General features: G+C 38.7%; 1 protein-coding gene and 1 non-coding gene across 2 annotated transcripts in view; both read left to right on the plus strand.

Moving 5' to 3' along the window:
• Positions 1 to 15,699, plus strand: part of LOC124776242 (outer mitochondrial transmembrane helix translocase) — a 102,566-nt gene that overhangs the window by 63,340 nt on the left and 23,527 nt on the right. The window contains exons 4-5 of the mRNA XM_047251107.1: positions 10,147 to 10,347; positions 10,464 to 10,660. Of these exons, the coding sequence (XP_047107063.1) occupies positions 10,147 to 10,347; positions 10,464 to 10,660 (398 nt within the window). The remainder of the gene's footprint in view (positions 1 to 10,146; positions 10,348 to 10,463; positions 10,661 to 15,699) is intronic.
• Trnat-ugu lies at positions 5,302 to 5,376 on the plus strand. The gene has a single exon. It is a non-coding gene; the product is annotated as a tRNA-Thr (tRNA).

Here is a 15,699-nt window from a genome sequence, read left to right on the forward strand (position 1 = left end):
TTATGTATTAGCATTTTTGAAAAAAAAATTTTCATGAATTATTAAAAGTTCAGAATGATATAGTAAAAGTACTCTGACAGGTAAGTCCAAATGGAGGATTTCTTTGTAATCATAAAGAAATTATCTTTCAAATAAAAAACCCAACAAAATAGCTAGAACTGTTTCAAAGATACAGCATTTTAAAAAATTTTCCAAAATCAGCATCTTCGAAATGGTATGCACAGTGTCTTCTTTGGAGGGCTGTATCTCAGAGCAGAAACTTTTTTGTAGAAAACAAAAAATGTGTGTTCCTTACATTTTAACATATGCCAAATTCAGTAGCATCAGAGACTATGAAGTAAGATTTTTCCTAGCCTGCCTGAATTGATATGGACTATGCCGTATTTGTCATAAGAAAAAACTGATGTAAACATTACACCATGTATTCTTCAGTGTTTGTGTGAATCTCACTGGGTTATTTTCATTTGGGGTGGCTTTGTCCATTACTGCCAACTACAATCATAAGGGCGCATTTTATACTGTTACACTAACAGACTGAACAATAATGCGATAAAACAGCTTTACCAGCACATTTAACTGGTAGAGCACTGGCCGGCCAACTGGTCAAAGTAACCTGCAACAGTGTGAGCAATTGTAGGTCAGATGTAAAGAGGCAAATAGGGAAACAATATAGCTTCGAATGTCATTTAATTTCCAAGGAGAATGAAATAATATTCAGCAAAACTCCAGCACTACTGCACATTTTTTATGTGGCCAGACAGAAAGCATAAAATGCTCTCATTCTCATCTTACACAGTATTCTAATTACAAACAAGAGTGATGAAAACTCCTGACTTACACATGGTAATTTTTCTGAGTGAGCTATGTGTGATGCAAAAACATACTGCAGGGATTTCACTGTGTTGTCGAATACTGACACTACTAGAAGTATTAAGTAGTCAGTTGTTCCATCTTCAGGTGAAGATGGCCAGAAGACTCTGCACCGAAATATTGTGGCAGGGTGTTACTTATATCCGGCAGTTCTCCCGTGTTTTTATGGAACAATCAGTACGCCGGGAAAGCTTTAAACATCACAATTAGTCAGTTGTCTGGTGATCTCTTAGCTCCTTCCTTATCCAAATTCAAGGAATAATTTCATTTCTGGAACTGTCATCTGCTACTTTGATAATGCGTCAAACAACAGAATCCATAAAGGCATCCAGGCACCGTATTTTCTCTTTTATGATGTGACATTCTGTATCCCACCACTGTTAAACAGTGACGTGAAAAAGCTACGTACATTAGTTCTGGTACAGCTGGCAGCTTAACAGCCTTGTTATTTCCTGTGGCAGATTCCTTAACTTGGCTCCAGGTCAGTCCTATTGGATACATATTGTAATGGTACAGTGGCAAATGTAAAAATGCAGCATTTGTATGCTGTGCTCAGTGCTGTGAAAATGAATGTTTGTTTCTATGACACTTACCACTCTGGTTCGTGAGACTAAATCTGTGGTACTAAACAATGGACAAAGTCCAAACGAAGAGTATTTGGTTTTTCATTTTTGACCAAAAAAAATTGTTTTCTTAATTTAAGCAGACTTATTAATATCTTTGATATAAGATTGATAATTAAGAAATTATATTCGAAATGCAAACAGGAATTTTGCATGCAACATGTAATTAGGAACAAGAAGGCATGCACTATTTATAAAAAATGATGATTTTTGCAATTACAAGATATAGGTATTTCAAATTGAATGAAAAATAAGCAAGATGAGATTTGAACCAGTAATCTGTGAACTGCACATGATTATTAATCTACTGTGCTACCAATCGCTGCTATACGTCCAGTGTGTGTTCTCTCAGCTGTATCAAATACAGCCTCTCAGAAAACTTAAAAGCCGATATTTTTTAATTTATGAAAAACATGGAGAATGACCTATTTCTCGGTAATTTTTAACTGTGTTCCACACGTCTGTTCTACAATGGAGCAGGAAGCAGCCTCAGACATATTCGTACTGCATATTAACAGCACAATAATTGGAGCACAACAGTACAGAGACTGTGACTGACAAGATTTTTGAAATAAGAACTACATAGCTGAAGTGTGATTAAGGAAAACATTGATGGCTGTTTATGTATTACAATATCTTAGTTTCAATATAATGGAAGGAAACATTCCACGTGGGAAAAATTATATATAAAAAAAAGATGAGGTGACTTACCGAACAAAAGCGCTGGCAGGTCGACCTGCCAGCGCTTTTGTTCGGTAAGTCACCTCATCTTTTTTTATATATAATATCTTAGTTTCATTTAATGTAGCTTAGTAATAAGATATCTAATACATAAGTAGGACCTACTTCCAAGAGTGTAATGCCAAAAGTGTAAAAGTGCTACAGCTTCTGACCAATCATTGCATTTTGTGTTCGTTCATATCAGGTTTATTCTCATGATGAACAGAGTATATCTTCACCATGTGATAACAATAGTAATGTTACATATGACAGCACCACTAAAGTACTTGCTAAACACTTTCCCCAAAATTTCCTTCACCAAAGAAGACGCAGACAATATCACAGAATTCAAATAAAGAACAGCTGCAAGCACAAGAAACATAGAAATGGTTCGCCTCAGTGTAGTGAAGCAAATCATAGTGTGGTGGTATGGTTCTACATGTGGAACTATTGTATCAATACATTCTGAAAGGAACATAATTGGTGTAAAACTGCAAGACTTTGATTTAGTAAGTGATTTGAGTAGCTTCACTACACCAAGGATATCTGCTTGTAAGCTGTTTGTGATTTGAATTATGGAATGTTTACTTTGTTTTAGTGACAGTTTCAGAAAACTGTATATTTAGTAACTCAAACTTTGTTGTGCATATGACAAAATCCACTAAGTGCCATATTTGACAGTGTTATTGAATGAGGCGTTGTGAATAGGCAGGTTTCTAGTGATATGGAAAGCAGCTGAAGCAGTAGTACTAAAAAGGGAAAGGACAAACACCCACCATCATTGAAAAGCTATAGACCTGTTTTCTTATTAAACATGTTGTCCAGAGTTCAGGAGTGTGTGCTTTGTGACTGGTTCCCGGTGCACTTGGAGCTCTTGTGTCCAAACCAATGTCAGTATGGATTCACAGAAGGAAAGTGTCTAGATGATGCAGTTAATAGTGCTCTTCAGATTGTAGAAAATTTTACAATGAATTATTCAATTGTACTCGTGATTGATATTGCAGGCAGATTCGATAATCTCTGGTGGCCCACGATGTTTGCATGCCTCAGATCTGTTCCCCAAGATGTTTAATAGCTTTATAGATTACTGTAGTGGACATTGTGCCCATTGGCTTGTGGGGCAGAGCAAGGTAATCAAAAAGATTACCAAGGATTGACCTCATGGCTCCATAAGTGGGATCTTAGTATTGGACCACTGCCAGTCTGTTAGATGGGGCAGATGTCATTGGTGGTCATGGTGTTGCATATCCAGGTGACATCCTGCTAGTTGTCTGCAGGGTGAGACTTAAGAAAAAACTGATGTGCTTGCTCAGATGCGGCATGGGTGCAAGGGCAACAGACTGACTGCAGCTGTTCATAAAACTACATACATACTTCTGAACAGAAGACCCTCTCTTGCCAGAAATCCTTCCATGAGGCTTGACAGAATCCCTGTGAAACGCAGCACTATTAGAAGGTATTTAGGCTTTCCTGTAGATGGTTACTTTGTGACCACTTGAAAAATATCATAATCTAGTCTGATGCTTCAAAAAAATATTGTTTTTAATGATTTTATTATATTAGATTCCATAACCACTTTAATTTTTTAATAAAATGTAACCTAAAATTTGTCTTAGTGGTGAAAGTGACTTTTTGCAACAAATGTCATAGCCATATTTACAGGTTCAGGACTGTTTATACCTATCTGTACAACTATATATATACACACACACACACACACACACACACACACACACACACACACACACACACACACAAAGATGATGTGACTTACCAAACGAAAGCACTGGCATGTTGATAGACACACAAACTCACATCTAGAATTACAATAATAATTTCCTTTTTAGTCGTTTTGGTGGTGGACACAAAGTACCCCTGTGCACTTGGTATTATATGTTATGGAAAATGTGTTCGTATTGCTATAGCTAGATCACATCCACTCTTGATCATACACACCAGTGTGTCTATGCTATGGGGGAGAGCTAGTAACATAATCAAATCCTGTAAAGGATTATGACCTAGGAATATAAGTTCCTGTTTTTGTTGTACATAAAAACTGTTTTCCATGTGGAAACATCAACACACAGACTCCCTTAAAACCCACTTCCTTTCGTCTTTCCCTTTTTCCTGATGAGGCAACAGTTTGTTGCGAAAGCTTGAATTTTGTGTGTATGTTTGTGTTTGTTTGTGTGTCTATTGACGTGCCAGCGCTTTAGTTTGGTAAGTCACATCATCTTTGTTATGATTAATGAAATTTGTATTTTATGTTAACAGAAATTACATATTTTACAAATTTCCTTTTTAGTCTTTTTGGTGGTGGGCACAAAGTACCCCTGTGCACTTGGTATTATACGTTATGGAAAATGTGTTGGTATTGCTATAGCTACAACCTCTGACAGTTGTAAGTTTTGAACCGATTTTAATTATCACAGATGTATTTTTGATTAACTATAATTTATTGTAAATTATCTACTGTTCTTGAAATTACATTCCAGAGTGGTCTTGCTGATTAAAGTGCTTTTTGGTTCAGTATTGATGTTGGCATCATTACTCCAGGAACTATTTTACCATTCTTATCTGTTAAATTGTGGTGGCTATCATTATTCATACAAACCACTCTTAGCTTCAAAATACACATCATAAGTGCATTCTCCTCAGACTTGTCCCAGTTACATCACTTGCATTTATACGGTGGAACCATGTGTTCTGACAGCTGTCAATTTCATCACAATACCCATCTGCACTAGTTTATTGACTACTGAAATGATAATTAAATGGACACCCTAGCTGCAAACAGTCATTGATGTACTTCATTGGGAGCATGTTGAAAATGTGTGCCCCGACTGGGAGTCGAACCCGGGATCTCCTGCTTACATGGCAGACGCTCTATCCATCCGAGCCACCGCGGGCGCAGAGGATAGTGCGTCTGCAGGGACTTATCCCTTGCACGCTCCCCGTCAGATCCACATTCCCAACATGCCCACACCACTATATTCGTAGTGCGCCTAATAGATGTGGACATGTTGGGAATGTGGATCTGACGGGGAGCGTGCAAGGGATAAGTCCCTGCAAACGCACTATCCTCTGTGCCCGCGGTGGCTCAGATGGATAGAGCATCTGCCATGTAAGCAGGAGATCCCGGGTTCGACTCCCGGTCGGGGCACACATTTTCAACATGTCCCCAATGAAGTACATAAACGCCTGTTTGCAGCTAGGGTGTCCATTTAATTATCATTTCATTTCTAGCAAAGCTGCATGGTCATCCATGGTAACTGTTCTTTCGGGAACAGATACTACTGTCACATATAGTTATTGACTACTGCCAGATCTCACCACATCCACTATTGATCATACACACCAGTGTGTGTATGCTATGGGGGAGAGCTAGTAAAATCATAAATCCTGTAAAGGATTATGACTTAGGAATATAAGTTCCTGTTTTTGTTGTACATAAAAACTGTTTTCCATGTGGAAACATCATTTACATACGAATAACATTGAAGAAGCAGCAGCAGGGTTTATCAAAGTAAATTTTCTTCTGCAATGCTCTTTCACAGCCAGTTTTAGCATGCATCATATATATGTAATTTATACTACAGTGGAATCTCATTCACGTGCTTTTGAAAGGACTGCAGATTTTGAATGTCAAGTGGGAAAATACACTACCAAAAATACCTAATTTGGTAATTAGATTTTTTCGTAGGTGAAAATGTGGAATTGCAGGTACCCGTACTTGGGGTAATAAAGGATCTCATAATGCCACACTTTGACCTGTGATGGCTATGAAGTATAATTCAAGATGCACATTTTTGAGATCACATTCAGACTATCAACCACAGAAACTCTACAAATTGTTTATATACAAGAAGCAAAAATGTGTTAAATATGGAGACATTGACTAATTTTAGCATGTTGGATGTATTCACTTTTGCCATCAGTCAATTGGAATGCAGGAAAGTCACTTGATATGAGAATGCAACCTCAACTGTCCAAAATATATACCTGGCATGTGATGAAGAAAAATAAAAATGCACAAAATTGCAATTATTACTTCCCAAAGCAAACGTCATTCATTTAGCATCTCTTAATTAATCACTATTGCTAGCTGACTAGTGGTTATTTCAACAAACTATTGACTTATATATCTTGTTAGCGTAATTACACTATAGCATGATAACATAAGGTGCATAGTCCTGTCTTAAGAAAGGTTTGAAAAACATGTCAGTAGTTGACTGTTTGCCCTAATTTTAATATTGCATTGTCCATCTTGGTTAGAGTTCATGACTTCTTAGTCAATTTTAAAACTCAGGTAGAAACATTAAACTGTGTCCATTGCTTCAATAGCTTTTGACACAGTGGGAAACTTATTTTTTGGCTATCTGTTCCTGCAACAGATCATTAGTAATCATGTACTGACAGGTGGCAACACCTTCAGTCAACATACTCATCAAAGCTAAGACTGTATTTTCTTCTTGTCCCATCATTTGGTGCCCTTGATCTGTAGCAATTATTTCCTTTCCTGGAGTGATGTCTTCTGTATCAGTATCCGATGAAAACAGCTGTGTGGAAGCAGTTTGAGATTGTGCTGTCTTGCTTGGAATCCGAGGCACTTAAAAAATTTATAGCGTCAGAGATCATAACCTTTCTCATGGTAGAATGAAGGTCAAGTCAGCCTCTGCTGTATAAGAATCTTCTTGTATTTTTGTTTCAGGCATTTTATAGTGCTTTTGTCAAGAGGCTGGATATGGCCTGTACAGTTAGTGAGAAAAACACTGCCATAAATTTATATTATGTAGATACAATATGTCTTGAGGTTGAGCTGCTCACTAGTCAATAAACTAGTTGTTTCCTGTTGTTTCTAATGCCCAATTTTACATTCCAGGCGCAGAAAAATTGTTCAAAAGATTGTAGTTACCCACGCACTTCGATTAGGTATATATGGACATGGATATGCTCACAGTTTTGAAGCATTGTGGTCTCTTTGCTTTTCTAATTTGAGCAGTATCACTTTTTCTGTTCCCCTTTTGTTACTACATAATAAAACATTTAGCCTCTCCTTACTACATTTTCCACTGTGGCATTTTTCTCTTCTGAACGGAAGAGTTTTGTCAGGCAGAAGTTAAACAAAATAAGCAAGTTTCAACTGCATTAAAAACATTGTTGGGACTGTACTTTTCTATGATTGATGGGTGTTTCTCCATGAGTGAACAGTGTCAGTGTTCACGCTTCCAGCCTCACCTTGATCAAATTGATACACTGAATTTTGTTCTTGAACCTTTCAATCCAACCATTGAATACCTCGAAATCTAAGAGCCCCAACTTTCGTGCCACATACATTGCTGTAGCACAAACCACTGTACTACCAGTTGGAATGTTGAGTCAAAAGTTTGTATTATCCCCTTAAATAGCACATTTTTTTCCATTTCTAGAAGCTGACAAATGTGTGTTAAATTTTTTGCCATTTCCTACTTCCAAACATGCTGCTTCAATTATTTTTCATTTGCTCCTATTGGATTTAATATGGATGGAGGTATATTCAGTCTTCATGTTATATCATCACACTTTGTGTGAATTTTTGTCCATTTCCAGAATGATGATCCACTTTTTTCATTTGTAAACTGTCTAAATGTCTCTTTGCCCATGACAAACTGGTACAGTTTAACACAAAATTCCCTGCCTAAAAATCATGAAAAATCACTGAGTCAGTCAAATACTAAACATGAACAAAGGAGACCAGTGACTAAATTCATGCTTACCAATGTATGGAAATTACTTCCATGCCTCATTTCTATCATAGCAAATGATCCATAACAGTTGCTGAGTTGCCAGCACTGAATAGCATGTTCTCCATGCATATTTCCACACCATGCAGCAGTGAAAGTCCTACACCCCCCACTCTAGCAACTCTCAGCAACAAAAATTTAACTGGGCAAACAGTACAGATACTGCCAAATTTGAACATGCAAACTGGGGAGGGAGAGCACACAAACTAATCAGTTTAACGTGTGTTTAATGGATTTGAACTGGAACTTAAAAAAATCGATGTACTGTGTGAGAAAGTGTGGTAACAAGATGTACTAAAGAGATTCCACTGTATGTAAAGACATGTGTTTAGCTTTATTACCAGACATCTGAGTTCCTGACTAGTTCACCTCAAATTTTCACAAAATACTCTAATAAACATTCAGATGGATGTAGCTAATTCTTTCTTTTAAACAACAATGTACAGGTTTTCTGTTAAAACCAACTGCTGGAAAGGAACTGCTATGCTGTGATGTGGAAAAGTGACCTTTTTTTTTTTTTTTTTTTTTTTTTTTTTTTTTTTTTTTTTTTTTTCCTTGCAGTCAGTTTAAACTGTGATAACAGGGCATTTAAATCCTTCCTTACACAGTACAGTATTCTAAACAAAAATTGTATACAAAGCTGTTTGCTGTTTTATTCTGCAGTGGTTAGTGGTTTTAACAGAAAACAGGAAAGTTATATTCCTGGTGTATCAATTTGTGGTTAGAATACTACTATGGAATCTGAATTGTATGAAATTGTGCTTCTCCCCAATTGCAGATTAAAACTACAAAATATTGTTATTGAAACTATTATCCTCACAGGTCCGGCAGCAGGAGAGCTTTCACATCATATACCAATGATCAGAACCGATTAATCCATTTATTTTAAGCATTCAAATTCCCAATCAAGGTTTTGTAGGTAATAACAATAAACTATGGTTAAAGGTCAGAGAAAAGGGGAGGAAGGGCGGACAGTGACTGGAGGAGATGGAGGGAGGAGGAGATGTATTGGGAGAGGGGGGTGAGGAAAGAGGAGACGGAGAGATAGGGATGTATATCTTGTGCCCATACATATTGTAATTTTAAAAAAAACTGCAAAGTATCGGCGGTTTCACTAATATTTTATATTGGCTATGAGTTTACAATTGGGATTCATGTTAGTACAACATGCAGATGCAGTTTATAATGGCTGCTTCTTTCTGCTATTCTACTTCACGACTGTATACATAAAGATGCTTCAAAACATGGATCAGTGTTACCCCTAAATATTGGTGAGTTAAGTATTCATGTGGTCTCTCTTTGACGGGGTCCTAGGTTAGATTACCAGCTGCGTTTGGGATTTTCTCTGACCGGGGACTGTGTGTGTGTGTGTGTGTGTGTGTGTGTGTGTTCTCATCATTTCATCATTATTCGTAACAGTGGATAGATTGGATTGTGAAAAAATTGGATATTTGTACCGGCATGGATAACCATGCAGTTGAGTGTCCCACAAACCAATCATCCATCATAATCTCATTATCGATAAATTTTCTTGCAGGGACCTAATTACATTGAAGACTCATTTATCAACTATGAGCAGAAATAGAGTTGTATTCAGACAGATTGAGTGTCACAGTAGTCTTTTACCGTGGTATTTGTGTGTCATATGGCCCATGATAGAGGAGAACCCATAGCAGCAGCAGTAGTATTATAGCAGAGTTTGGGACACTTGTTGTTGACTGTTCTTACTGCAGTAACTAATAAGAACTGTTAATGGTAGATTGCTAGTGTTATGAAGCACATTTGCACTACTCAATTTGTCAGTGGGACAATCAATTCATATACTGAAGCCAATAATCAAAATAACTTATGAAAATGCTACTAACAAAAGCAAAAGCAGCAATGCATTTATACATTTAAGCTGCTCATCTGCCCCTTAGATTTACTGTGCTTTTATAGATCTTATTGGTTGTGATGGAATATGTAATGAGCAGATCTGCAGCTGAATTATAAAATTAACCACAGGTATGGTATCTTTAGAAATGAAATAAAAATCATTCTGCTTCCCCAATCCAAGCTTCGAAAATGTCATTGCATTTACATGAAAATTTTGTTTGTGTTAGAAGCATCCTGATAAGTCATACTTCAACTTCAATTTGTTTCAATTGTAGGTGTGTTGTTACATGGCCCTCCTGGCTGTGGGAAGACATTGATTGCTAAAGCCACTGCCCGTGAAGCTGGCACTCGCTTCATAAATCTGGATGTTTCAATACTCACTGACAAATGGTATGGAGAAAGTCAGAAACTTGCAGCTGCTGTGTTTACACTTGCTGTAAAGTTACAACCATGTATCATATTTATTGATGAAATTGGTAGGTTTCGAACTAAGTTAGAATTTAATGAGTTAATAATTAAATTTATTGTGTAAAAAGTTACCTTGAACAATTCTTATATGGATATTTTGAACAGATTGAGTTTTCTTTCCCAGATTCATTTCTGAGAAGTCGTAACACCAGTGACCATGAAGCTACAGCCATGATGAAAGCGCAGTTTATGTCTTTATGGGATGGCCTCATAACAAATCCAGACTGCACAGTTATTGTAATGGGAGCCACAAATAGGCCTGAAGATTTAGATAGAGCTATTCTGCGTAGAATGCCAGCAACGTTTCATATTGGGCAGCCTGTAAGTGAATGAAATTTTTTACATTTTATAAATTATGTTACCAGGTAGTTACTGTGATATTGTTGGATCAGAATTGCTTAGTGTGTTGATCAGCAGTCTTCAGGCAGTACAGTTTTTTTTTGTGGTGGTGGTGGTGGTGGTATTCAGCCAAGAGACTGGTTTGGTGCTGCTCTCCATGCTACTCTAATCTGTGCAAGTGTCTTTATCTCCAAGTAACTACTGCAGCATATGTCCTAGTGTATTCATCTCTTGGTCTCCCTGTAAATTTTTATCCTGCACACTTCCCTCCAGTACTAAATTAGAATCCCTTGATGCCTCAGAATGTGTCCTACCAACCAATCCCTTCTTCTAGTCAAGTTCTGCCACAAATTCCTCTTCTCCCCAATTCTGTTAAGTACCTCCTCATTAGTTGTATGATCTACCCATCTAATCTTCATCCTTCTGTAGCACCACATATCGAAAGCTTCTATTCTCTTCTTGTCTAAGCTATTTATCATCCATGTCGAAATTCCATACATGGCTACACTCCATACGAGTACTTTCAGAAAAGGCTTCCTGACACTCAATCTCTACTCAATGTTAACAAATCTCTTCAGAAATGCCTTCCTTGCCATTGCCAGTCTACATTTTATATCCTCTCTACTTCGACCATCATCAGTTATTTTGCTCCCCAAATAGCAAAACTCATCTACTACTGTAAAGTGCCTCATTTCCTAATCTAATTCTGTGAGTGTCACTTGATTTAATTCAGCTACATTCCATTATCCTGATTCTGCCTTTGATGATCATCTGAACAATGTCATCAGCAAACCTCAAAGGCTTTCTTCTCTGTGGATTTTAATTTCTACTCCAAATTTTTTTCTTTGTTTCCTTTAGTGCTTGCTCAATATACAGACTGAAAAACATCAAGGACAGGCTACAACCCTGTCTCACTCCCTTCTCAACCACTGCTTCTCTTGTATGCCCCTCAACTCTTTATTACTGCCGTCTAGTTTCTGTACAAATTGTAAATAGCCTTTTGCTCACTGTATTTTACTGCTGCAGGCTTCTACCAGTTTTTCCATTTGTCTGTAAATAATTCATGTTAACATTTTGCAAATCTGTCTTATTGAACTGATAGATCATTTTTTTCACAGCTTTTGGTTATCATTTTCTGAGATAGTCACTGTTTGTTATCCGGTGCTCACCTTAGAAATTCTTTCATTATATTTTTTTAGTAACCATGCCTGTTCATGAGAGTAATGCTAAAATTGAATTTAAGATGCCCGCAAGATGATGTCAAATGGATTCTGTACAAAGGTTTTATGTGGTATCAACATGTCATTTCTTTGTAAACTCTAATGTTAATTATATTCTGCCACATAATAATATGGCACAGACATTCTGTATTGCATAGTAGTAACAGAATTTTGAAATAACTATCAGGCGACAAATATTCTTTCAGATGATGACTCTTGTGTGCTCTGCGTTTTTTGGGAGAAGGCACAAAATGGTTATTACATAAAATTCAAGCTTAGATTCTTAACTGCAAAAAATTTCTGTTAATTATAAAGGCAGTTAATGGCTTGTCATAGATAATGTGGCACTGACAATTTGTATCTGATAACACGTTAAACTGTAAATGGAAGGGGATCACTGCTGTCAGCTGCAGTGGGATGTTAAGTGGAATCAGCGGCGACGAGTGAAAATGTGTACTGGACTGGAATCTTGGCCCAGTACATGTTTTTGCTCATCACCACCGATTCCGCTTAATGTCCCACTGCAGCGGGCAGCAGTGATCCCCCTTCCATTTACGTATAGTGTTTCACAATGGTGGAATCCATGTATTGTCTGTTCTTTCAAGGGAACAGACACTACGCACTTCTATAAAACTTTAAATTATGTTTCTGCGATCAAGGAAAGCAGTAGTAATTATTTGTTAATCAGTACCTTCTTAGACTGTTTTATATTGTTGCATTTGGCACTGAGATTCACTTTATCTGTACGCAACTTTAAGTGGGCTTGCTTGTGTTCGTCTATCCAGGGACCAGGTGTCATGTTTTTAGACTGATTCGTGCATTACATGGAATGAAATGATTGGTTTCTGTTGTTATTGGTGGAAGGATATTAAATGTAACTCCATGAGTATTATTTCAAACAAAACACATCTGTGCTCTTGGTGTTAATAAAGATGCTTCTCTTTTTTCCATAATTCTCTTTAATTTTTTTGTGGGAATAATGTTCCTTATTCTTGTTACTTCTGTACATGCAGGTTATCCTCCAATTGTAGATCATAGCCCTTTTGCAAATATATGTCTCATTTTTTAAGTGTTTGTATCCTTTCTGTGTACTTAATTTTTCTACATTTTTATATTTTCTTCTTTCATCAATCAAATTTAATACCTTATCCAAGGATTTTTACTGGGACTTGTCTTTTGGCCTATTTGATCCTTTGCTGTCTTCACTATTTCATTGTTCAAATCTCTGCTGCATTTGTCTTGCGCTTTATTCCTGTTCCCTTTTTGTCACCTAACGGTCCCTTTGAAAATCTTGGCATCCTTTGTTTCTGGTTCTTTGTATTGATCAACATCTAGATCAATACTCCACAATCCACCTTACGATGCATGGTGGAGGTACCCCATAATGCTACTAGTCATTTCCTTTCCTGTTCCACTCGCAAATCCCCCCAGGGGGCTCAACACTTTTTTGTGAGTTTTTGTTTGGTTACCATGAGACCCCAGCCCTTGCAGCATCTTTCCCTTCTGTGCTACATGGCCATCCTGTTGATATTATTTTTCTCTTCCTTTGGGGAATATGTCTGGAAGGTTGTTGGAAATGTGTTCTACATATTCAGTCACAGATATCACAGCAGTCTCTCCACTGTTTTTCGTTCCTTTATTTCTTCTTTCGTTCTTTCTCCTGCCCTTCCTCCACTTTGGCATTTAAGGTTCCTCCTCCTCCTCCTCTTCTTCTTCTTCCTCCTCCTCCTCTTCTTCTTCCTCCTCCTCCTCCTCTTCTTCTTCCTCCTCCTCCTCTTCTTCTTCCTCCTCCTCCTCTTCTTCTTCCTCCTCCTCCTCTTCTTCTTCTTCCTCCTCCTCCTCCTCTTCTTCTTCTTCCTCCTCCTCCTCCTCCTCTTCTTCTTCTTCTTCCTCCTCCTCCTCCTCCTCCTCCTCCTCCTCTTCTTCTTCCTCCTCCTCCTCCTCCTCCTCCTCTTCTTCCTCCTCCTCCTCCTCCTCCTCCTCCTCCTTGTGTGCTCCTGAAGGCCAGCTCATGGCATCTTGACACTTGGCAGGTGACTGGGTAATGCGTAATTCGCAGCCCTGGGTTGACAGGTAAGGTTTGCACGTACCCCCTGGTAAAGGCCATGCCCAGGGAGGTGTTGTTGCCTGAGCTGTTACCTTCATAAATTCTTGATTGGTCCCTCTGTCAGGTGTTTGAAAGGTGTGACCTGACGTGTGAACAGTCACTCAAAGTGAGCCCCCGTCTGAGAGGGCCCCAGATGGAAGGAGTGTGACATCAGACACACTGGCAATCATTGGGGTTTTCTCACGATGAGTCAATATAAATGTCTACCAAACATAAATGGAATGAGGCAAAAGATTCAAAGACCCTTATGTGAAACCCTGCTCTCGTTTACAAAATGGCACTTTGCTTTTGGAGAACACTTCTTCCACCGCCTCTAGAGATTGTCCTGTGTATCTCGATGAGTGGGCTGTCCAGGAGGTACGGGTGAAGGACAAAGTGCCTTACCCAGTCACTCGCATGTTCTTAGTTTGAAGCTCACTCTGCATTCTACCATCCGGCACTTACAGTACTACTGAGAGAGGTGGCACAGTGGTTAGACCCTGGACTCGCATTCGGGAGGACGACGGTTCAATCCTGCGTCTGGCCATCCTGATTTAGGTTTTCCGTGATTTCCCTACCTCACTCCAGGCAAATGCTGGGATGGTTCCTCTGAAAGGGCACGGCCGACTTCTTTCTCCATCCTTCCCTAATCAGATAAGACCGATGACCTCGCTGTCTGGTCTTCCCCAAACTTACAGTACTCCCGTCAGGGGCCCAGCATTTGTTTCTGAGTATGGTCTTGGTGACCCTGGGGTTCCTGAGCTGAGGACTGGGAAGTGCTGCCAGGCCTGTCACCATAAGCTCTGGGCATGCTTCAGTGACCATCGTGCAGCACAGCAGTGGAATATTGTGTGTTTTGGAGACTGGGGGTCTTGGCTTCACTGCCTGGACTACAAGGAAGGTACAAATCTCTAGAAAAAATCTCAACCTCAAAGTGTGCTATGTGCTTATCAGGTGAATGCTGTTGAGGTAGAACAGTCTCTAGTGGGCAACCTCTGGGGCACCTGCCACTCCCCAGTTGTATAAGGCTTGCTCGGGAATACAGGGCTCTGTCTGGGTTGATAGTTGTTTCATCAGCATCTCGAGCTCAGTTGGTCAGTCATCCTGAAAAGAAGTCTCAGAATCATAGTAATAGGGCATTAGTGCACCATAACGCTTTTGGACTCAATCGAACACGGGAACCTTTGAGAAGGTATCCCCTTTCTATATTCACAAGGTATTGCTGAGTCTCTAAAAAGTGTCAGATGAGTTCATAATGAACACTTCTAGTAGAAACCACTAATTCAAGCCAAATATCTATGGAAAATATGGGTGTCATGGAAGTGCAGACCTATATGAAGAGTGTCAATGGCAAATTGGAAAAATCAGCAACATTTATTCTAATGTTTAGTTCTACAGAATTACCTGAACATATCCTGGCAGGCTGTATCCATCTTAGGGTTCACCCGTATGTTTCTAATCGAATGGTATGCTACAAATGTCAGATTTGGTCATACCACTATGGGATGTAATGGGAGGGCTACGTGTGGCAATTATGGAGGCTCAGCTCATAAGGCAGTTCCTTGTACACACTCTTCGAAATGTGTAAACTGCTCTTGCGATCACCCAGTGTGGAGCAGAGTGTATGAGGTTCACAACGAGAAAAGGAAAATTAGAGTTGCAAGTCAAGAGGTGCCTACCCTATGAAGCTAAAAAGCTTTAAACGGCATGCAGCT

The sequence above is a fragment of the Schistocerca piceifrons genome, chromosome 2 (assembly GCF_021461385.2).
Source record: "Schistocerca piceifrons isolate TAMUIC-IGC-003096 chromosome 2, iqSchPice1.1, whole genome shotgun sequence".
Classification (NCBI taxonomy): Eukaryota; Metazoa; Arthropoda; class Insecta; order Orthoptera; family Acrididae; genus Schistocerca; species Schistocerca piceifrons.